Consider the following 22,229-nt stretch of genomic DNA (forward strand, 5'->3'; position numbering starts at 1 on the left):
GTAGAACTTCAAACCTTAGTGGAAAGAGATATTTGAGTGGGGACACTTTCTCGGCATCCCTCAGACGCGTTCTGTGTCAGAGCAGTTGTTCACAGCTCAAGAACATGTGGCGTGAAGCTGTGAGGAAGCTGCTGTTGCTCTCCTGCCTCTGTGTGGGATATCACATTTGGTTTTGCCAAAGCATGGTGTGGCTTGAGACAGTGGCAGGATTCAAAAGCAGCCTATGGTTTTGTGAAGGGACAGGTAGGAGGAGGGGAGAGGAAGATGGGGCTGAAGAGATGTTGAATGTGCGCTTGGAAGCTGGCCCTGGGCAAGCCTTCACCCGAGTCATTTAAACCAGCACCAAGCCTGTGGGGTGGGGAATTAAGGAACAGTTTCAGTCATCGTTTCTGTTTCTAAGAAAGGCCGTTCTGAGTCATGAGAATTTTGGGTTGGCACAGAGTTTGGAAGTTCTTACCCACCTAAGTTCTTTCAAATAGTGAGATCCAGGTGAGCAAATCCTAAAAGGAGCTGAACGAAGGAGAAAAGAATTAAGAGACGAGTTGTTTCTTTCCTCCTGGAAATCCTCTTTGCTTAACTCTTTTTCCCCAATTCTTGGATGGCCTAAGAGAAGTTTCTATTTCAGGTGCTATAAGATCAGTTGTTTGGATGAATATGAGCCTCTCTGAAATATGAACAATGACTAGAGTGGGGGAGGCGAGGGGACCCGGGAGCCTTGTCTAATTCACTGCTCCCCTCTCAGCACCTAGAACAGCACCTGGCCAACGCTGGGACCTCAGTGAATAGTTACTGAGTGAATAAGCAAATGAACATATGAATAAGAAATTCAGCTCCATTTTTACCTGGAACATACCTCACCTCTGGCCTTCGATTGAACAGTGCCCACCTCCGCCCTGAGTCAAGTGTGTGCTTTGTTGTGTTGCGGACAGAAAATAAGAAGGAGGCAGTGGATTAGTCCACACCTCTCCCCACCAGAATATAGTGATGGACAAACCTGGCGAGGTCTCTTCTGAAGGTTTTAATTCTGGCTTCGGTTAAAAAGAAAAGGTGACTGGAGTAGTGCTTGGGTGTTGGTTGTTTCTATTGTTTCTCTTTTCTCAGACAGGGAAGCGATCCAAGGCCAATATCATCTTCAACACTTCTCTTGGAGCGATTTTTGGGGTTAAGAAGTATGCTGATGCCCTGCAAGAGATCATCCAGGAGAGGAACCTCACTGTTAACTACAAGCAAAACCTCATTGAAGTCCGAGCTGATAAACAAGAGGCTGTGTTTGAGAACCTGGACAAACCTGGAGAGACCCAAGTGATTTCAGTGAGTGGCGAGGTTAAGCTGTCAGCTGAACAGTGTCATAGATGCAGGTGACACCCCAGCTCCTACTTCCTTGTCCACCATCGTTGTGTGCTGGGAGAAGCGGATTACAATGAGCTATTAGGACAGTGATAGGGGAGAAGGTGGACCAAAGTGGGTGGGGAAGAGAAAGAGGTAAGAGGCTGTGTCCATGGGCGGTGAGGAGTGTTTATCTACTGGTACCAAGTGGATTTTCACCCTGTTTTGTGTGTCTACTTTTCTTGGCGCTGAGTCACTTCAAGCATCCAAATATTTCACAACTTCAGTTACTGCCTAAAGTTCAGGAAGGGTTTCCTTAACTGCAGGATCTGGTGATTGTCTCAGTTTATGGTAAGGGAGAAACAGCCCTGCTTGTGGATAGTTCAAGAATGACAGGGAAGTCTTTCACCTCTGGAAGAAGCTGTCTTGAAACTTCTTTCAGCTGTGCATAAAAGGAAGCACTTAACATTCCTTGAGTGATCTGGCTTAGCTCCACCCTCCTTGGAAAGATCTAGCCTTTGTATGTGGCCTTGGCCTCCCTGTGTCTCCGTTTCTTCTTCTGAGAGTGGGAATAGTACTTTTGTAGGAGTGTGTGAGGATTAAGAACAAGATGAAAAGTCATCTGGAGATGCGTGCATGGAAGAATCATTTGTTTGTATCATTCTGGCAAGGACTGTTAGCAATGAAAAAACAGTGCACAGTCATATTTTATTCATTCAGCATTTTTAGAGGAATGAAGGGTTCCATAAAAAGCAATTCTGAAATGAACCAAAGATTAATCTTCTAAACATCAAAACTTCACATTTTAAGCTTTTTAGTTCAAGCTCTTTCTAAATATATTGCACACATTTTTCCTTTCTTACATGGGATGAATTGACTATCATTTAAAATGTTACTGATGATTCAAGGTCGTAATTTTTAAAAACTTTTATTTGGACATAATCTCAACTTTGAGAAAGTTGCAAAAATAAAAATAGTAAATGTTTAAAAATATATACAGAAAACTGTATATAGCTTTTACCTAGATTCATTCAATATAGAGTTTTAGCCCCTTGCTTTATCATTTCATTTATCTCTCTCTACCCAAAGCATTTAAAGGTAAGTTATATATATCATAGCCCTTTATCGCTAAATATTTCACTGTAAATTTCCTAAGACATAGGGATATTCTTGTACATAACCACAGTTCAGCTATCAACTCAGTAAATTTAGCACAGATATAATATTTTCATCTACCATTTGTATTCCAGTTTTGTTTTCAATAGCATTTATAGCACTCTTTCCCCTTCAGGACAGGACCCAATCTATAGTCAGGTATTGCCGATAATTGTGCTATCTCTTTAGCCTCCTTCAATCTGGAAAATTTCCACAGCTTTTCTTTGTCTCCTATGACACTGGCGTTTTGAACTAATACAACCCCACTCCCACCAGTTTTATTTGTTAAAAAAAAATGTTCCTGATTTTGGGTTTGTCGGTGTTTTCTTGTGATTAGTTTCAGGTTATGCTTTTTAGACTGTAATGCTGTGTAAGCGATGTTGTGTCCTTCTAGGGTAACCCATCTGATAGCACACAGTGCTTTCATTGATGTTCATTGATGATATTCATTGTGATCACCACTCAAGATATGGTCCGATTTCTCCACTGTATATTTTGCTTTTTCTCCCTTGCTGCTAATAAGAAGTCCATGGGGAGGTATTTTAAGACCATGCAAACACCTTAATCCTTATTAAAGTTTCCCCCTAGATTTACCCTCCATTGATGACTTTTGCTCAATCCAATCTCTACTATGGTGGTTGCAAAATGATGATTTTCCAGCATTTTCTCCGTGTTTACCAGTAGGCTCTTGCATTGTCAGCAAAAGCCCTCCCTTCTCTTCTTAATTAAATCATTATTGGTATGAACTCATCAATACCTATTTTTTACTCAAGGTTCATAATTCATTACTGTCCTTAATTACTTTGGTGCTCAAATTGTACCAGATTTGGTCAGTAGGAGCCCTTTCAAGATAGTTCCTATGTCCTTCTGACCTGTTGCCATCATAATTTTGAGCACTTTCTTACTTTCTGGTGTCACAGGATTCCCAGGCTGATCTAGTATCTAGCTGCCCCAGCTCAGGTCATAATTTTGAATAGCTCTTATACAGTTAAGCTCCTAGGACTTTCTGGGTGGTTTAAGGCTAGTTATCACCTTACAGAAGCACCTCAAACTACTTTGTTCTTTGCTTTTGTGTGTGTTCTTTTTGTAGCTTTCCTGTTTTCTTCTTTCCTAGCTGTCAAGAAGTTGTAAGTGACTTTGGAGGTCCCTCTAGCTTCAGCTCTTTTAAATTGCTGCTTCTTATTTTTTATTGGCTGGAAAAAAAGATAGCCACACGTTAAATTTTATGTAAAGTAAAAGCGAATGGGCTGTGAATGAGGGCCTGAAACAAACTTTTATGAGTAAAGCATATGAGCTTGAGTGCATGAACTTCATTTTGTTATTTGGTCTTTTTTGCTTTGGTTCTCAGCTATGTTCTTGGAACCTGGCACTGGGAAAGCCTTCACCTGAGTCATTTAAACCAGCACCAAGCCTGTGGGGTGGGGAATTAAGGAACAGTTTCAGTCATCATTTCTGTTTCTAAGAAAGGCCACTCTGAGTTATGAGAATTTCAGGTTGCACACCCTTTGGAGCTTCTTCCCCACCTAAGTTCTTTCATATAGTGAGATCCAGGTGAGCAAATCCTAAGAGGAGCTGAACAAAGGAGAAGAATAAAGGAACAAAGGAAAAGGATAGTTGAGGTTGGGGGGTAGGGACTTGGATAAACAAGTGCTTATTGTTCTTTGGTAGGGATTGTAAAGAAAGGATATTTGTGTTCTTTTGGAAGGATTTTAAGTCAGATTTTCTTTCTGGACTCAATTCCACTTTTAAAATCTGGACTTCAAAAACCCAACCCAAAGGCTCTAAAACAGAGGCTCTTAGCCCTGGGTGCGCACTGGAACCACTGGGGAGCTTTTAAAATGTGCTCATGCCTGGGCCTAACCCCCGGAGATTTGGATTCATAGTCTGGGGTATAGACTGAGAATTAAGAATTTCAGAAGTTGCCCGAATGATTTTAATGTACAAGCAGGACTGAGGACCACCCCTGTAAAGAATTCAATGTACCTAAAAGCCTATAGTATGATTCTTAATAGAGAGCTTGTGAACTGGTCCAAGTCTCCTAAGATGTTAAAAATTTCAACTTGTTTTACGTCATAGAGTCCTAGAACTAGAAAGGATCTGGAGATTATCTAATCTAATATATTTCTTTACAGATAAGAAAAGGGAAGGTGAAGTGACTTGTCAGAGTAAAGCATTCTATTTTTCATTGTAAATGAACCAGTTCCTTCAAGAAAGAGCTTCTTAGACTGTCATCCACAGGTTTCATGTGTTAGAATCACCAGGAGATTTTCTTAAAGGGCAGATTCCTGCACTTCAGACCTACTGGATCGGGATTTTGGGGGTAGTTGGACCTGAGACCTGCATTTTCCACAAGTCTTGTGACTGCTGCTTAATTATGAAACTAAAGTTTGAAAACCACTGTTCTGAATATGTTATTTATGTTAATGAGGGATAACCAAGTTATTTATCATATATAGTTTATGGAAATAATAGATAAAGAACAAGCTACAGCTAAATACCAATGTAAATTTTTAATAATTCTATAAAACAGATCCTAATATTTCTTTCATATAGGATATCAGCTTAAGTAAAACTTCATGCCTTTATGATGATTATGTGAAAATATTTAACTTTCCTTCTAGAAAGATGTCTGGAAATCGTATGTACTTGTGAAAGTCAAGCATGTTAACTCCAACAGATAGAGATGACTCTAGTAAGATTTAGACCACAGTTAAAAAAAAAAAAAAGTCGTTCTAATTAACTGAAGAAATACTGACATGGCCTGAATCATTTAGTGGATGATGGCTGTTGAGCATTCCATCCATTATCCTGCAGACATGTGTTAGTCTTCAGGTTCAATAACAGACTGAGCCTCAGGGATTCATGCCCCTAAAGAGCCACCCCAAATTATTACCCTGCAGAGGAGCACTGACCATTTGCAGCACTTCTTCTTCCTTAAGGCTAATTAAGCTTACAATTATCCAAGAGTGGGAATAAATACAAGGCACCTTCCTAACTCCCGGTGCTACCAGTGTTTTCCAAGTCCCCATGAAGGCCTGGGCCTCCCTAGGGAAACATCAACTCTCACAAGGTTGAGATTGTTTTAAGATGCTAAAGTTTTCCCCTTAATGAAATGTTTTGTGAGCATTTGAATCAATTTGAAATTGCTAGATGGAGTTTATTAAAACTCAATAAAGAGAATAAAAAGGATGAACTACAAAAAGTGGAAGATTAGTACATAAACAAACAAAAAAGTTAAATGAGCCATCAGAATGGCTCAGTGTACTATTGGCAAGGGTAATCTTGATAGAGGTCTTTGGGAAAAAGGTCCATCCTGCCTTCTACACGATTCAGTAAACCTAATGCTGAATCAGACCCCTTCTTCTTCTCCAAAGTGCTAGGCAATATTCTTACCACCCTATATTTCATTTTAAATTGGTATTTTTATGGCTTCCTTTATTTTGAGAATTGACCCATATTTGGGAATGGTGCTTACAGACCGTCTCCTAACATGGCCTTTACAAGTTTCAGGGACTCTGAACACCTCTTTGCAGTACCGACTTTACAAGCCAACAGCTAAGGGTCAGGGAGTGAGTAAGAAATATGCCACCCCTTTGTTTTAATTTTAGTAATAAGAGAAACATCAGTGGGTTCTTTCAGAATGTTAGTAAGGTTCACTCCAGGATCTTGGATTCCCCTATGCCTACTGCCAAAGGGTTCATGTGGACTCTATGGGGAGACCATGTCAACCAAGGGAATGGTTAGTTACTTTATCACATGACTCCATGGGAGCATGTAAGACGTTGGAGATGGTGTGGATCAGTATAAGCGCTAATTGTATAGTGCTCTGTGCAGCCATAGCAGTGTAGGGGTGAGTGAGATGTGGGGACAGCGTGTGGGGCTATAGAAATATTGGAAAAAACACAAATTTGGATGCTTTCCTTTTTTCGTAGTATGAAATGCTTCATGTTACACCACCAATGAGCTCACCCGATGTCCTCAAGATGAGTCCTGTGGCTGATGCTGCTGGCTGGGTGGATGTGGATAAAGAAACTCTACAGCACAAGAAATACCCAAATGTGTTTGGGATTGGGGACTGCACCAACATTCCGACATCAAAGACCGCTGCTGCAGTAGGTAAGATAATGTGCTATCTTTCTTCCCCTTTCAACATGATGTCACCCCGAGGCACCATCATAACAGAAACAAAACTTTGGCACAAATAGCATTCCATTGATAATGAAGAAACTTTTGTGGCCTAAAAATGACATCAACCTCTTTGACACAGAAGCAAGTTGTCAGTGAACCAGAAGCAAGTTGTCACAACCTAGTGTTGTGTAAAGAAGGAAGGATCTGTTGAGGGCTTTGGACCAGAGTGGCAGGACCTCACGTGCCTTTTCTAAGTCAGAGGGGTTGTTTTTAGGGGAGGGTACATTCGAGAGGGTACCACTTTTCTAGCTTTCTGCAATTCTGTTGCTTCTCTTATTGCCACGCTTGCATCCCTGGCCTCTTTCGCCCATGATGCCAGGCAAGTTTGCTATTTTTCTTCTGCCTGAAACACCGTAAAGCTAGGGAAGCATTTGTTTCCCAGGAAAACACATACAAGTCAGTGAATGCTTGCAGACCAGAAAATTGTTCTAAGACAAATACAGTGGAGCATGCCTGATTGGTACAGGATTAAGGCCTTCAGCCTGGAAAATGAAATTCACCTCGATGTTCTGCACTGGCAGCGATGGGGAGAATTGCCTTTTAGCTTCTCTCCTCTGTAGACAGGAGCTGTGTTCTCTAACGGCTGTAAAACACAGACCCCTCCCTGCCGATGGGCGTGGCAGTGTTTTGTGTGAATGACCCACCTGCAGCACATGTTGTGTCACTTTTGCTACTTCAACCTAAGGGCGACTTTTCTAGAAAACTAACTGAATGTCTTTTTCATTACTAATAGTAATTTCCCCCTCAACTCTTTATTGCAAAAACCTCAAACCTATGACAAATTTGAAAGAAAGTACAATGAAGACCCATATAACCTTCAGGTATTAACCAATTATTAATATTTTGTGACATATGCTTCATCACTCTCCGTACATTTTTTTTTTTTGCTGAGTCATTTGAAAGTAAGTTTTGGCATCATGATACTTCCTTCACCCTCAAATACTTCAACCTGCATCTCCTAAAAAGGACTTTCTCCTCTATATCCACAAGGCTCTTATCATGATAGTCCAAGAAATTGAACATTGTATTATAAAATCATGTCATGAACAATCCAGTTTGAAGTTTTCCAGTTTTCCTGAAAATGTCCTTTATTGCCCTCCCACCCCCCCTGCATAAATGCATGAGTACACACTACATTGGTTGTCAGGTCTCTGGTTTCCTTTAATCTAGAATAGCCCTTCTGACATTTGTTTTTTTACTTTTATGACTGGCATTTTTGAAGAGTCCAGGCCAGTTATCTTGTAGAATATGCCGTAATTTAGAATTGGCTTGTTGTTTTCTTATGATTAGATTCAGGTTACATGTTTTTGCAAGACTCTCTATGTGTGAGGCTGTGTGCCACCCACTGCATCAGTTGGGGAGCCCGGCGTCATGTTAGTTTGTCTCGTCCTTGATGAAGCTGGATTTCGTCACTGGCTTCTCTCATCTGTATAAGTATCTTTTTGTGATTTATAGGTAGACTTTGGGGCATTACTTTGAATTTACATTTCTCTTAAAGTAAGCCTGCTGAATTTATATGTTGAAAATACCTGTGCTTGTATGTGAGGCCCAGATTACCCAGGTTTCGGCCTCCTTCAAACAAACATACATTTCATTCAATGTTACACATATATACTATTAAATGTGATTAAACAAAAAGTTGTAAGTGAAAAGTCTTGCTCCCAGCCCTGCCTTCCATATTACCAGATTCTATACCTCGCCCCCCACATAGAGAACATCCCTATTATTTTTACATTTTTTTTTTTTACAATTTTTTTACAATTTTTATTCTATTTTATGGTTGTATTGTTTCCAACCCATTTTTATTTCACACAGTGCTGCTGTGCATGCTCTTCTTTATATGTCATTTCACACCTGTGAAAGTCTATTTGCTCTTCTCTAGTGTCTACATAACAATAGCCCTAACTTTCCCAAGTGGATCTGCTTTTCTCACTAGGTTCCCTCCCCAAGTCCTCTGAGTATTCGTAGCAATGCTTATACTTGTTCCACAAATCTGTCTTGGCTTTACCTGCCACCAGCCAGGTGTCTTGCCTAAATCAAGACCACTGTGCTATTGCGAATGAGATCCTGTCTTGCCACATTGAGTTTGACTTTCCTGTGGCTCATGCCTCTTCCTCTGCTTCTTTCTGCCCCTGGATTCTCCCTTAATTACATAGAGCACAGCCAAGACCAAGGCATTTAACAGTTAACTGAAGGCTTGTGTATAACAGAAGGGGACTATAATACAGGAAAAGAAACTACAACTCACACACACCTCCACACATGTGCACCTTAAACCTGGACAGTGTGACTGCTTCCTGGGTCTGAAGTCCTAACCTCTCTGCAGGTGGCACCCACAGCCATCTTCTCTCCTTTTTTGTGGGCCTTGACACCCTGCTGTGGGGGCCTCCTTGGGTTTTCTCTGTACAGATTCTACACCCTTTGTAGCCCTCAGAGAGGAACAAAGTTTTCCAAAAGGGAAATATGATCTTTAGAGATGATATCTTGCCCACAATGAAGACAGCCAGTTAACATTTTTAGACAGAGTTATTTATTTCTGATTTTTTTGAACCTTCTCATTCCAGTAAAAAAATTCATTGCTGTTTTGATTTGGGTGTCAGCAAACTACAGCCTGCAGGCCAAATGTAGCCGGCTGCCTGTTTTTTGTACAGCTGACTAAGAATGGTTTCTACAGATGAATGTTCATAATTGATTTATTGACAGGGAACACTAACATTTTCTTATTCTGAAAAAAAAAAAAGGAATTCCATTCTTCTTATTAGTAGATCCATGTTACAAAAATTATTATTATATTTTGTTACTTTAAACTTTTGTTTTCTCTCATTACATAATATCTTTGATTTTGCCTCTTGGCCCACGAAGTCTAAAATTTTTCTTTACAAAAAAAGTTTGCTGACCCATGATTTTGAGAATTGCAAAATAATCACTTTAATGAGAATTTTACAATATATAGGTAAAAATCTTTCCTTAAAAGTAAATCTAGCCTTCCACCTCTAGAGACACAAACTGCTTGTATTTTTAAAAAGGCAGTTTATTTTTTAAATTTATTTTTCAATTACAGTTGACGTACAATATTATATTAGTTTCAGGTGTACAACATAGTGATTAGACATTTATATATTTCAAAGTGAACACCCTGATGAGTCTAGTACACATGTGACACCATACATAGTTATTACAATATTATTGAATATATTCCCTATGCTGTACTTCACATCCCTGTGATTATTTCAGTAACTGACAATTTGTACTTCTTAATTCCTTTAACCTTTCCCACCCACCCCCTTCACCCCCTCCCATCTGGCTACCACCATTTTAAAAGGGCAGTCTTAATTACTCAAAATTGAACACAGACTAGGACTAGATGATATTAAGGAAGTATTGCTAGTACTTTGGGTGTAAAAATGCTGTTGTGTTGTATTTTAAAAATTTCTTATCTATCAGAGATATACACAGAAATATTTATGTGTGAATTGTTATGTTTGCTTTAAAAATACTGTAGGAAGAAAAGTAACATATATGATGGGATAGATGAAAGAAGAATGACAGAGTTTGAAAATTTTCGTAATAAAAAATGCAGTCTCCCATTCTTGCCACTAAAAATACAAAAACATCCATATCTCTATCTGTCTGTCTATCTATATCTGGTCCAACCTCAGGGAGGGCAGTCAAGTACGGAGGAAAGCTTACTGTTTTGCCTGATTAATATACCTGGGGCCACCAATCTAGGCTGGGACACAGGGACACCCCATAAGGCACATAGACCAAGCTGACACCCATTGAACCCTAGGAGGAGGGGCAGTGGGGTTGGGGTGCAGTCACCTTTGCAGTCCTTTTAAATTGCCTGTTAGAGAGCTGGCTTATCAGTTTTAAACTTATGGAGGCATCTGTGTGGGCCTTTGATGAACTGAACAACCCCTTCTGGTAGGCGGAAGTTCAAATAGTAAGAGTCGTGTTCTAGTTATAACCTAGAGGGATGGTAAACCTATATGCTTATACTTTTCTGACTTTTCCATTGTTCTTATAGCTGCCCAGTCAGGAATACTTGACAGAACAATTTCTCTGATTATGAAGAATGAAACACCAACAAAGAAGGTTTGTATGCTTTGCAAGAATCACTGTCTCAATTAGCATCTCCATTCTGTGTGAAAACAGTGTTTTCCCACAATTTTGCCACTTTCTTAATTAGTTTGTCCAATATGGGCACTTCAGCTTTTGCCTGTAGTACTATTTTTTGGTTATGTAATGTTCCATTTTTCACTGTACAAAAATTAGAATATACAAAAAAGGAAAAATTGCAACTGCTCAGAGTACATACTGAATTCTAACGTGTTTATATAACACCATGATAAAAGCCACTTTCCAACTCAATCTCATGTACAATTTTAGTATGATGGCTACACGTCATGTCCTCTGGTGACTAGCTACAACCGTGTGATTCTTGCGGAGTTTGACTACAACTCTCAGCCCCTGGAAACCTTCCCCTTTGACCAGAGCAAAGAGAGACTTTCCATGTACATCATGAAGGCTGACCTGATGCCTTTCCTGTACTGGAATATGATGCTAAGGTAAGTGCATCGCTGGGCTTTGAGCATAATGCACTCACTTGGAACAACCTTCTTGGTTGTTTCAAGAAGGTCTTCCAGCTTCAGGAGAAATCATGACCCAGAGCAGGACTGGTGAATGGGATCTACCTTGCTGTGCCATCTTTCGTGGTTTAGTGATGGCAGTCTGTGAAGGATTTTGAAGCCTCAGCCAGGGAGAGAGGCTGCCCAGGGTGAGGAAAGAGAGCTGTAGCACATCCACCACTCATAGGGGATGCGGGCTCTTCTCTTCATTATTAGCAGTGACCAAGTCTTCTGCCTTCCATGTTCTGGCTCTCTCTTGCTGCTGGATAAATAATAATAATAATCATAGTAAATCACTTTCACACAGTAATTTTTCATCTGCTGCCTTACTTTTTGCTTTTATTAGGTTATAGGAAAAATAAAACAGTGATTAAGAGCGTAAGTTTTAGAATCACACCTGTGTTTGAGTCATGCATCTGCCATTTACTAGCTGTGTGTCCTAGGGCAAGTTGCTTAAACTCTCTCTGTTTAAATTTCTTATTTGCAGATAACATTTGCGGATAACATTGCCTACCTCTCAGGATGGGGATTCATGAGATAGCACATTAAAAGATAGCTACATAGTAGGGATTCAATAACTAAAGAGAGTAATAAAAGTGAATAGTTTATCTTCTTCCAAAAACTGACAATCTCATTTGACCTGTCCAAGCCCCTATAGGATAGGTAAGTCAGGATATCTACATTAGTGGTTTTCAACCAGGGTCATTTTCCCCCCCAGGGGACAATTTGACAATATCTGGAGACATACTTGTTTTTTGAAATTAGTGGGCATGCTAGTGGCATCTAGTGAACAGAGGCCAAGGACACTGCTAAACACCCTACAATGCATAGGACAGTCCCCACAACAAAGAAATATGTGGTCCAAAATGTCAGTAGGGCTGAGGTTGAGACCCCCTGACCTATACTTAGTTTATAAGCAAATGACAGTAGAGAGGACTGCAGTTTGCATGTAGTAGAGGCTTCATGCAGGTTTGCTGAACGGAGTCAGCATGTCCAGGCTCACAGAGCAAGTCAATGTCAAAGCCAAGACTCAAAGCAGGCTGTCCCCTCCTAGTAATAGGATCTTTCTACCTCACTAGACAAATCTTGCTTTATGTGCTAAACACTATGGCTTTCCTTTCAATATCCTCTGGCTGAAGTCACCCCCATCTTTTCTAATGCAAATATCTTTTCCGTGTCGTTTCTTACAGGGGTTACTGGGGAGGACCAGCCTTTCTGCGGAAGTTGTTCCATTTGGGTGTGAGTTAAGAATGGCTCAACCCTTGCTCTCCTTGGATGGCTTCTGGACCCAAAGCACAGTCAATAATTGACCAAGCACAGCATGAAGAACTCAAAAACTAACCCTGTAAAGAGTTTACTGCTGGATGATGGGTGATGGTGACTAAATGCCTCCCTTTTCAAGAACCTTTGCACAGCCACCATGCAGACTGCCCAGGATGACACTGATTTTTTGGAAATATTAAAATGAAAGAATAGATGTCTATTTTTTAACTAAAAACTTGTCATTGATTGAGATTCCATGCGAAAATTTTATCTGGACTACTGGAATGAAAAGTTATTGCACTTGGGAGGAAAATATGGTGGTGGTGGGATAGCTTATCTGTTATCTACTATGAGTATTCAGCCGATAGCTGGCAGAATTTCACTAGGGCCTGTTTGGATTCACAGAAAAGAGTCATTCCAGGGGGAACATTACTTTAAATAGTGTGTGTGAAAGCCCTAAGCATGTGTTGCTTAGAACTCCTACTACGGGAGCATGGGGCCTGAGAGCCGAGCCACTGCCCCTCTAGCTCCACCATGTTTGTTCTGAGACCACGTCTTCTCTCAGCCAGTGATGGACTCAATTGGTGTGCTAGTGCTAGTCCCACCATTCCTGTAGGACGTGGGACTCCTCTACTGGCAGCTTTGGCTCCACGATTCCCTACTGGCCTGGCTGAAACTTTCTTAGACAGCGTCAGGTCTGAGGTTCTCCTTCTCCAAAACTCCTTCCTTCCCTCTCTTCCTTTCCCAGGTGGCCCATCTGTAGCATGATCTGAAAGCCCGCTCTGCCTTCTCCTGTTCCTTGCCCTCTAGCCTTCACAGGTATTTCTCCCACTAAATCTCTTGAAAGTCTGCTTCTGTCAAGGCACATGCTTCCCAGAGTACGTACAGTGAGGGTGGTAGTAGAGGAGTTCTGATGTGTGTGGTAGGCATTTGCTTGTGTCAGTTCCAATTTTGGCCAAGAAAATTTTGAGTAAGTTCACATTGGAAATATTGCAGGAAATAGTTCCAGTTTATTTGAATTCAGCAGTGGCTTAAAAATCATTTGTTTCCAATCAGTTTATTTGTAGAAGTTTACAGTGTTTGTTTAATCTGGTGTTTGAAAGCTTTGTACATTTCATATTCATGAACTCCACCAAAGGGAAAGGCATAGTAGTCTAAGCAATGCCTTAGATTTTTAACAACAGTTTAGAGTTCAAACCCTTTTATGTGTTACCTAGGATTGTCAAGTCTCTCTGGTTTCCTGGAGTTCTCCTGATGACTTTAGAAACTCTGCTCAGGCATTCATTTATTAATTGAATACCGGCTACCTGCTGAACACCATTCTTAGCCTGGGAGATGCAGTAATGAACCAGCAGATAAGGGCCCTGCCCACATTTTTGTGGTTCCTGTGTTAGTTTCCTCTTCTGTTCCTGGGATACCAGGGAGCTTGCTGAATGAGGCCTTGATTCGATTTGGAAAGTAGACTTTCTTCACTGGCACATGTTCTGGGAAAGGACAGGGCACCACCATCCTAGAAGCAGACCCCCTAACCTGTAACAGGAGGGAAAGATATTTTCTGGGATGACCACACATCCTGGTTTGTCTGGGATATTCCTGTTTAACACCTGTTATCCTGGTATAGCTATTAATAGCACCGCTTTCATTCTCCAGAATGTCCCATTTGGTCAATAGATTATATGACCACTCTAGTGATCACATTCACCCCCTTCCACCTTCGACCCAGCCCCAGAATGGCAGAGCAGTACTACAAAAGGTGCTTGTCACCTTTTTTTTTTTTTTCCCATGTGGTGCTTGTAAAATGAGCAGGGGTGAGATTATTCTGTCCTGTTCTTTGAATCCTGGCGAAGAAACCAGCACCTTTACGGAGTTCCTGTCTGAGAGGGCTGCATCCTGGCTCGTGTTGGGCTGCTCACTCCAGCCGGTGTGCAAGTCGGGGAGAGCTGGGGGCTAGTCACTTCAAGTGATCTTCCTCTGCTACGTCCAAGAGGTCCTAGGAATAACCAGCCAGGACTATCTTCCTGGATGTGGACCAAAGTGCTGGCAAGGCCGGTTCCTGCATTTTCATGGAATGGGCTGTGATTCTGGGAATGGCTGAGGCTCTGGGTTGAGTCACTTCGAAATCCCTTGGAGAGTGAACTGGAGCCTCCGAGGTCTGTTTATGATCATGCATTCTGAATAAACCTCCAAGCATCTGGGGATTGCTTCCGGGTTCACATCATGCTGGGCAGAACTTATTGCCAGGGCTGGAGGGAGCAGTACTGACTATTGGCCGTACATTCATTGGTCTCCTGCTTTCATTCCTCTGATCTGGGAAAGATCGGAAATTTGCTGAATATCAGAACAGCTTGACTTTGAAACATTATCTCCTTAACCACTAATGTGGGGTTGGCCAAAGGAGAGGTCTTCCCTTGGCACTGCCTCCAGTTATTAGGATCCAGCAGCAGGAAGAGGAGTAAGACCAGGATAGGCAAAAAGGTGGGTGGTTTCTCCAAAGATGGTGCCTTGGGGTGGGGTGAGGTTGCAGGTTCCCCCTCACGGAGGGCTCTGACTCAGAGGCCAATGCCTTCAGAATCCAGAAGTGACACTGGCCGGGACTGCTGACTTGGCAAATCCCTCTTTAGCTCCTGCCCCTTGTCCCTGGAGTTTCTTCCCAGGAATGAAAATTCCTGCCTTGGCATCAGCCCTGAATGAGCTGTGGGTATAATTGAAACCGTGTGGTGGCAGCTTAGGGACCACTGGGATGCAAGGAGGGAAGCAAGACTTAAGTCAGCAGGGGTACACAGGGTTTCAGAGTTAGTAGATTTTTTTTTCTGGTATTAGAAATATTTTTAGTGTTTTTTTCTTATGTCTAACTTTTGTAGAAAATTTAGAGAACAGAGGAACAAAAGGAATAAAAATCACTCCAAATCCATCACCCATTTTGAACAACTAATAATATCTTGGTATCTTTCTCTATTGACCTAATATTATTACATATACAGTCCCTGAAAACAAATAGGATCACACTGTAAGTATTTTTTGTGTTTTAACATGTATTGAAGACCCAGTGGTTGGTTGTAGGGAGGAAGAGATTGGTGAGTAATTACTCAAAGCCCAGATCATTTGAGCTGCCTGAGAGCATCGCTAACTAATTAATTAATGTAACGAATGTGTGTCCTATGCCTAGTAGGGTATTGGTATGTAGTCGGCACGAGATACTTTTCTCTCACATGATTCTGCAACAATCCTATGAATAGAATTATCAAAGATGTGGAGTATTGTTCTTGTTGAGGAAGGTGGCTTTTTGTAATCCAACATTTAAGAGTAGCTCCTCTTATTGTTTTAGAGCATTGGATAACTCCTGGCTGATTTTAAAACAAAGCGTGCCCGCTTTGTGCCCTAATGCCATATAGATGGAGCTTTTACTCAGGATGGGCTCATTGTGATCATTTCAGGGAGGGAAGGAAACGAGAAATGCTTTGGATATGATGAAGCTTAATGAAAACAGGTCTCTCTGGCTAGGTTAACCACAAAATAGCTACGGAGATTGCTTGTCTATATGCTGAAAAAAGGCAAGGTGAATACTTTGCAACAGATAGGTAGAAAGGTCACAAGAGACAGTTGAGAAAGACAGATGGTGAAATACTGCGTAGTTTCCTCCCACAATATTGATTTTTAGAAAGTAACTTCCCAGGAGTAGAGCACACGCTGTGAACAACCCTAAATTAAGTTATAACCTTTCGTATTTGCATGCAGTAAAACTCCTATGATTGTATCTGCAGGCACATTTCAGGGCTACTCCCAGGTCCACAGTGGGACCAAAGTACAGAAAGGCAGGCTCTCTGGTGCTGTGCTGACACAGCTGGGTTTGGATCTTGAGGGACAGCACGATCCACCACAGGATGTGGGTCCCAGACCTGGATTCAGGTCTGGGCTTTTCCACTGGCTACTGCTTCCTAAATTCCAACTCAAACAATTTAACCACCACCTTCCCACCTGTAAGTGGGTAATAATAGCTACTTCACAGACTTGATGTAAGTATGCAATGAATCAAGCTATAGTTTTTAAGCAGTTTGGCAAATAGACTTTTAAGTTACTGTTGTTAACTTCAGTAGTTGGATGAAGCACTCAGCAATATAACTTTCGCTTAGACTAGAATTTCCAGCCTAGGAAATTCTTTGGGAGAAATGGGGTTATGACAGAGGCCTCCACCATCGTTGTTCTAACAGGAAGGCATGTGGATTCTGTCACTGACACCACCAGGGTTTCTACCTCATTTCAACAGGCTTTCAGAGTTGGGAAATTCCCCAGGTTACAGATTAGCCAAAGTGGGGTAGTGGCCACGAGCACAGGTCTGGATCCACCCTGCCTGTATCCCAGATTTGCCTCTCACTGACTGTGTGACCTAGGGGAAGTCACTAAAACTCTCTTGGCCTCAGTTTTCTTGTCTATAAAATGGAGATGATACAGCATTTACCTTACTGGGTTATTACGAGGATTCTGATGCAGTGCTCACCAAATAGCAGGTACTGTTCCTGGTAGATGCCATTATTCATTGCCTCAAGTCAGTTAAAATTCTTCCAAGTCAAAAGACTGCTTCCTTGTGATTTGTAAGGAGGTGTCCCACAGAAACAGATGAGCTCCTTTACTGGAGGCGTCCTGTGGGCAGCTGCTCCAACCCAAGGTGTGTGGATTCTGGTTAGTTTAGATCACAGAGACCCTTTGTGTCCAGTCTCTCTTGATTTCAATCAATCTTGCTCTTCAGTATATACAAATGCATATGATAGACATATGTTATGGGATACACTGTTGATTATAGAGGTTCAATGACCAGAAGAATTCATTATCAATTATTCGCACAAATATTTTTGGGGCATCTAGTCTACATAGGGCCCTGGGGATTCAGAGATGAGAGTCCTTGTTCTCAGGGAGCTTTCTTTCTTTACTTGCTTATGTGCAGTGCCAAGACAGACATCCCACCTGTATGGGCTCATAGTATTCAGACTATGTCACTGACTTATACCAGGCATTTGGACAGTATCTAGAAGAAGGTAGAGTTTGAGCCGAGTCCCTGTATTCATCAGGACTCATTTGGTTCCAAGTGACAGAAATCCAACGCAAATAAGCCTATGCAAAAAAGGGGGAACTTACTGGATTAATGTAACAGGGACATTTAGGTGTCACCTTCAGGCTTGGTTAGATCCAGGAGTCAGTATAATCAAGGTGTTCTCTATTCGTTTAGATTTCTCAGTTCTTCCCTCTGAGTCTGTCTTCTGTGGCAGACAGGCTTTCTCAATGAGGTCAGGGAAGAGGGCTGCATGCCTGTTCTCCTGGCTTGGACTCCCTAGAGGGAGAAAGGAACTTTGCCTTCTCAATGTCCACAGACCAATTCTGGGGAAGGATTATGATTACAAACGAATGAATGTGATTCCCCTATCTGAGTGAGGACAGGAATTTGTCTTTTGTTCAATGCTGTATTAGACATACCCAGAACAGTATGTTCTAGAATAGCAGATATGTTCCAGAACAGCAAGCACATAGTAAGTTTTCAATAAATCACTCAACATCTAAATTTTGCCCATGTGCCTACTCCAGATCTAGGGAACTAGGGTTTGCTGCCAAAAGAAGGGCATTGGTAGAAAAGTGTCTCAGCACCCCCAAACCATGAACACTTCTGTGGTCCTGAAACATGAGCAAGACTTGGTCAGGAGCAAAAGAGTGGGAGCTTCCAAGGCATCAGGAACAGCACGTGTAAAGGGATGGAGGCAGGAGGATGCAGAAACTGTAGGTGACTAGTGTGGAGAGAATATAGGAGCACATGAAGACAGGGTGGGAAGTGGGCTGGGATGTCTTATGTTGCTTTTTGTTTCTCCAGCTCCACCCTCTACCTTCTGCACCTTCTCTCTGCCCTGGGAGGCTGACTGGCATGGGCGGTGTGAATGGTCTTTCCTGCTGTCTGGTGTCCAGTTGGGTTTGGCCAATGGGGGTTGTTGATAGGAGATGGGAGAGAGGGAGGAGAGTAAAGTTGGAGCATTAATTCCTCTGGCTCCCTTCCTGCAGTCTGTCTTGGCCCTATGATGAGGTAAGAACAGAAATTGAGAGTAAGAGTTTAGAAACTTTTATAGCAATTTGATAGGGAGATTTTATGTTTGTTGAATCTAATAGTAAAAAAAAAAAATTGAGTTTGTATTTTATGTGTATTCTCATTTCATTTTTTCTAATAGTCAACTTTAAATTCTATTTTGCAAAAGTACCAGTCTGAGAAGAATTAGATTTAAGAAAATTCAAACAAAATAAAAGCAAAACCCCCCAAACCTGATTCTTCAGCACAGCTGATTGGAGAAGCTCTGCTCTTCACAGCTCTCTCCTTTTGGGTTCTGGTGACTGCTCCCCACACATATTTTGATGGGCCTAAGGCTGGAAAGAGAACAGCTGCGGACCCTGAGTGAGTACATTGTGCCTGTGGTTCCCCTAACCTGGGCCACCTTTGTAAATAGACTCACTTTAAATGATCCAAATTGCCTGTGTCATCTGCTTCTAGTTGAGACCCTGTCTGACACAAGGTAACCTAGAGGGGATGCAGAGCCATTGAAGGAGTTTACACAGGAAAGACAGGAGATTGTAGCAGTGTGAGGTACCCATTGTGGGGAAGACTCCAGATGGAATGACCAATGTCAGGGCCCACTAGCTTCATTCAGTAAGAGATGATGAGGGCTTGAATTAAGACAGTGTCACTAAGGAAGGAGGGGAGGGGAAAAATTCTTGGATATTTAAGACAGTGTATCAGTCAGGAAAAAAGAAACCACTATGTAAATGGTTCAAGCAGAAAGGAATTAAATATTGCAGAGGTCTACAAACTATGATCTGTGAGCCAAATTCAGCCCACTGCCTGTTTTTATAAATAAAGTTTTATTTATAATGGAGGAACACAGCCATGCTCCTCCATTTACATATTATTTAGGGCTGCCTTTGCACTACAATGGCAGAGTTGAGCAGTTGTGACAGAGACTGCATGTGGCCCTCAAAGCCCCAAATATTTACTATCTGGCCCTTTGCAGTGTGCAAACTGCAATAATGTGCAAATTGCACATACAGAACTCTAGGAATGGCTTGGGGAACAAACATGGAACACAGGTGCACTTTTCAGGAGCTCAGGAGGCTGCAGAAATTTAGGAATACTGACTCCATTGACCTCAGCCATTTGCCGTATCATAGCAGGTGATTGCCTGCAAGCCCATGCAAGCCTCAGGTCTACAGACATATGTGCCCACCACTGCCAGAGGGGAGAGGCCTTCTCTTTCAATCTGGTGAAAGTGCCCCTCCCTCACTGGTAGGCTCTAAATGCAACTACTTGTCTTTGCCCAGCTTTCTTCCTTGATACAGAGGTGGGTGTAGAACGGACAGGAATACACAAGCCCAGCGCTCTGGGATGACTAGTAAGGGGTGAGGGCTTTGGAGGTGGGGACAACACCCAGGCTTGGGTGACTGTGGTGGGTGACAGCGCCACCTATGGAGAGGGAGAGGAGCGGAAGGGAAGATTCTGGACAGGAAGAGAAGCACTGCCAAGAGTTTAGACTCCCAAACCCCTGCCAGCTGTGGAGTCACAGCCATCTGCCCAAATGGGGTTTTACCTAGACTCCTTCACTTCAGTGATATTCATGGAGTAAAACCATAAGACACTTTTGATATTAAAAAATTGGTATGGTATTCCAAGCCTGAGATGAATAGATCGCTCCATGGCTGATGAATGTTCTGCTTTCAGACTAAAGGAGTTATAAGTCTTCCTTCTGGTAGGTTTAAAGGAGACCTTCCAGGAATTGGAAAACACTGGCAATTCCTTTAGCCTGGGGCCGTGTTGGCAACTTAGTCCTGTGAATGGCAGACAGAAGCCTGAGGCAGAACAATGAAGGGAGAAGAGCTGACTGGAGGGAGAGGTGGTGAGAGGCAGAGGTGGAGAGGAGAGAAAGGGGTGCACCTGGGGATGGGCCTCATTAAAAAGGTGAGAGGTCCCCTAATCCCCATATGGGGGCAATGGAGGATGTGGGAAAAGGGCATTGGGACAACTGCTCACCAGCTCTAGGCTTCTGCCCCTACCTTGTTTACTATCTCAGTGGTCAGTCTGGATCCTTCCCAGAGCAGATGCCCTACTATTGACTGTGGGCCATGCTCTGAAATTTAACAAGATTGTGGCAGAAAGCTATTTCTGCCACCCTATTTCCCCAACCCTACTTTTTCCTTATCTGAGCAAATGAATGCAGTGAGACTCAGGGAACACTATTGTGTGCATTTTCACTCCAGCAAAGTTGATTTTATTAGCTTAGTTCCTCCAAACTTGTAATAGTCCAGAGTGTAAATCCATCCTTACATCCTACTAATCTGCCATATTAGTAGTAGGCTAATTAGTAGTTGTCTTCTTAATGAGGAATGGCTTCTAATGGTTTTTATGTGCAAATGCAGTACTGTAGGTGCTTAAATATCAATAACTGTAAAAACAATATGGTAATTTGAATAGTTGTGGTTAAGATGAAACTTTTCTAGAATCCAATTCATAAATCTAGAAAAGGGCTGTCATTTGTGACTAGGAATGATATGTTCACTGTCATAAGGCCTGAAAGATTTTCAAGATCACACAGCACATGAGAAGCAGAACTGGGATTTGAACCTCAGTCCAATCTCACAGTGTCTTGGGAAAATTGTTGATATCAGGATTACTTTGGAAGACTTCTTATAGTTTGGTGATATATTTATGCTCAGGAGTAAAAGAAAAATGAGAAATGTATTAGTTCAAATTCTCCCATTTTCCAAGTAGCAAAATAAGCCATTCATAGACTAATGAATCTAGAAGTCTGGGAAGGAGATCAGGTATGGCTGGATCCAGAGGCTCAATTTCTTTCTCTCTTGTTTGTGCTTTTCCTTTCTTTGTGTTGGTTTCTTTCTCAGGTACACCACTTCACATATTGACAAAGTGGCCCCAGGCAGGGTCAGGCTTACCTGGTCCTTAGAGCCCACAATCCCTCTTTTTTGATTGTTAAGATGGTAAAAACCTGGAATGATTTGATGGTTCAAGCTGGGTTTGTGACTTTTCTAGAACCAATCATGTGCTCAATCTTGGAGGAGAGGATTGGATCACCCCTGTGTGAGCCACATGGACTGCAAATGGGAAGTGGGGCGCAGTGATTCTCCAATGAGATGCTGGGGTTAAAAATCTAAAAACTACAAGGATAAGAAGGTAGATACATTCCATCTTCTTTATTACCAATGTTAACGCAATTATTCATTTATTCTACAAATATATATGTAGGAGGCCTGGCTGGCTGCTGGGGGCCCTTACGTGAGTAAGATGGGTTCCTGCCTTGGAGGAGCTTAGAGTCTAAAGAAGCCTGAGTTCTCAGGGAGGGTCCTTTTTGACACTTGCAAAGCATCCTCCTGACTAGGAAGAGGAACTGGAACTCCTCCAGGATGTCTGTTGACACTAGGGATTCCTGCCAGTACCTGCCAACAAGGGCCCTTTCAGCTTCACAGGGCCTCTCAGTGGGCTGCGCGACAGAACGACAGAACGGGTGATGTATCGGCTCCAGAGAGTGACAGGGAAAGACAGGGGAGAGCGCACCTGGCTGGGCGTCCCCGGCGGGAGAACTGGAGGGCCTTGCGTGCCACGGAAACCTGCCGGTCCTGCTGAATCTCTCTTCT

The 22,229-nt window shown here is 42.1% G+C and overlaps 1 protein-coding gene across 2 annotated transcripts in view; it reads left to right on the forward strand.

Annotated features, from left to right (window-relative positions):
- Window positions 1-12,812, forward strand: part of SQOR (sulfide quinone oxidoreductase) — a 40,952-nt gene extending 28,140 nt beyond the window's left edge. For both annotated transcript variants that reach the window (XM_074327793.2, XM_019756666.3), the window contains exons 6-10: window positions 1,102-1,311; window positions 6,414-6,597; window positions 10,697-10,764; window positions 11,059-11,237; window positions 12,488-12,812. In XM_074327793.2, coding sequence (XP_074183894.2) covers window positions 1,102-1,311; window positions 6,414-6,597; window positions 10,697-10,764; window positions 11,059-11,237; window positions 12,488-12,545 — 699 coding nt within the window. In that variant the 3' untranslated portion in view covers window positions 12,546-12,812. The remainder of the gene's footprint in view (window positions 1-1,101; window positions 1,312-6,413; window positions 6,598-10,696; window positions 10,765-11,058; window positions 11,238-12,487) is intronic.
- Window positions 12,813-22,229: the final 9,417 nt, after the last annotated feature.

The sequence above is a fragment of the Rhinolophus sinicus genome, chromosome 3 (assembly GCF_057876585.1).
Source record: "Rhinolophus sinicus isolate RSI-liver-muscle chromosome 3, RSI-T2T, whole genome shotgun sequence".
Lineage (NCBI taxonomy): Eukaryota > Metazoa > Chordata > Mammalia > Chiroptera > Rhinolophidae > Rhinolophus > Rhinolophus sinicus.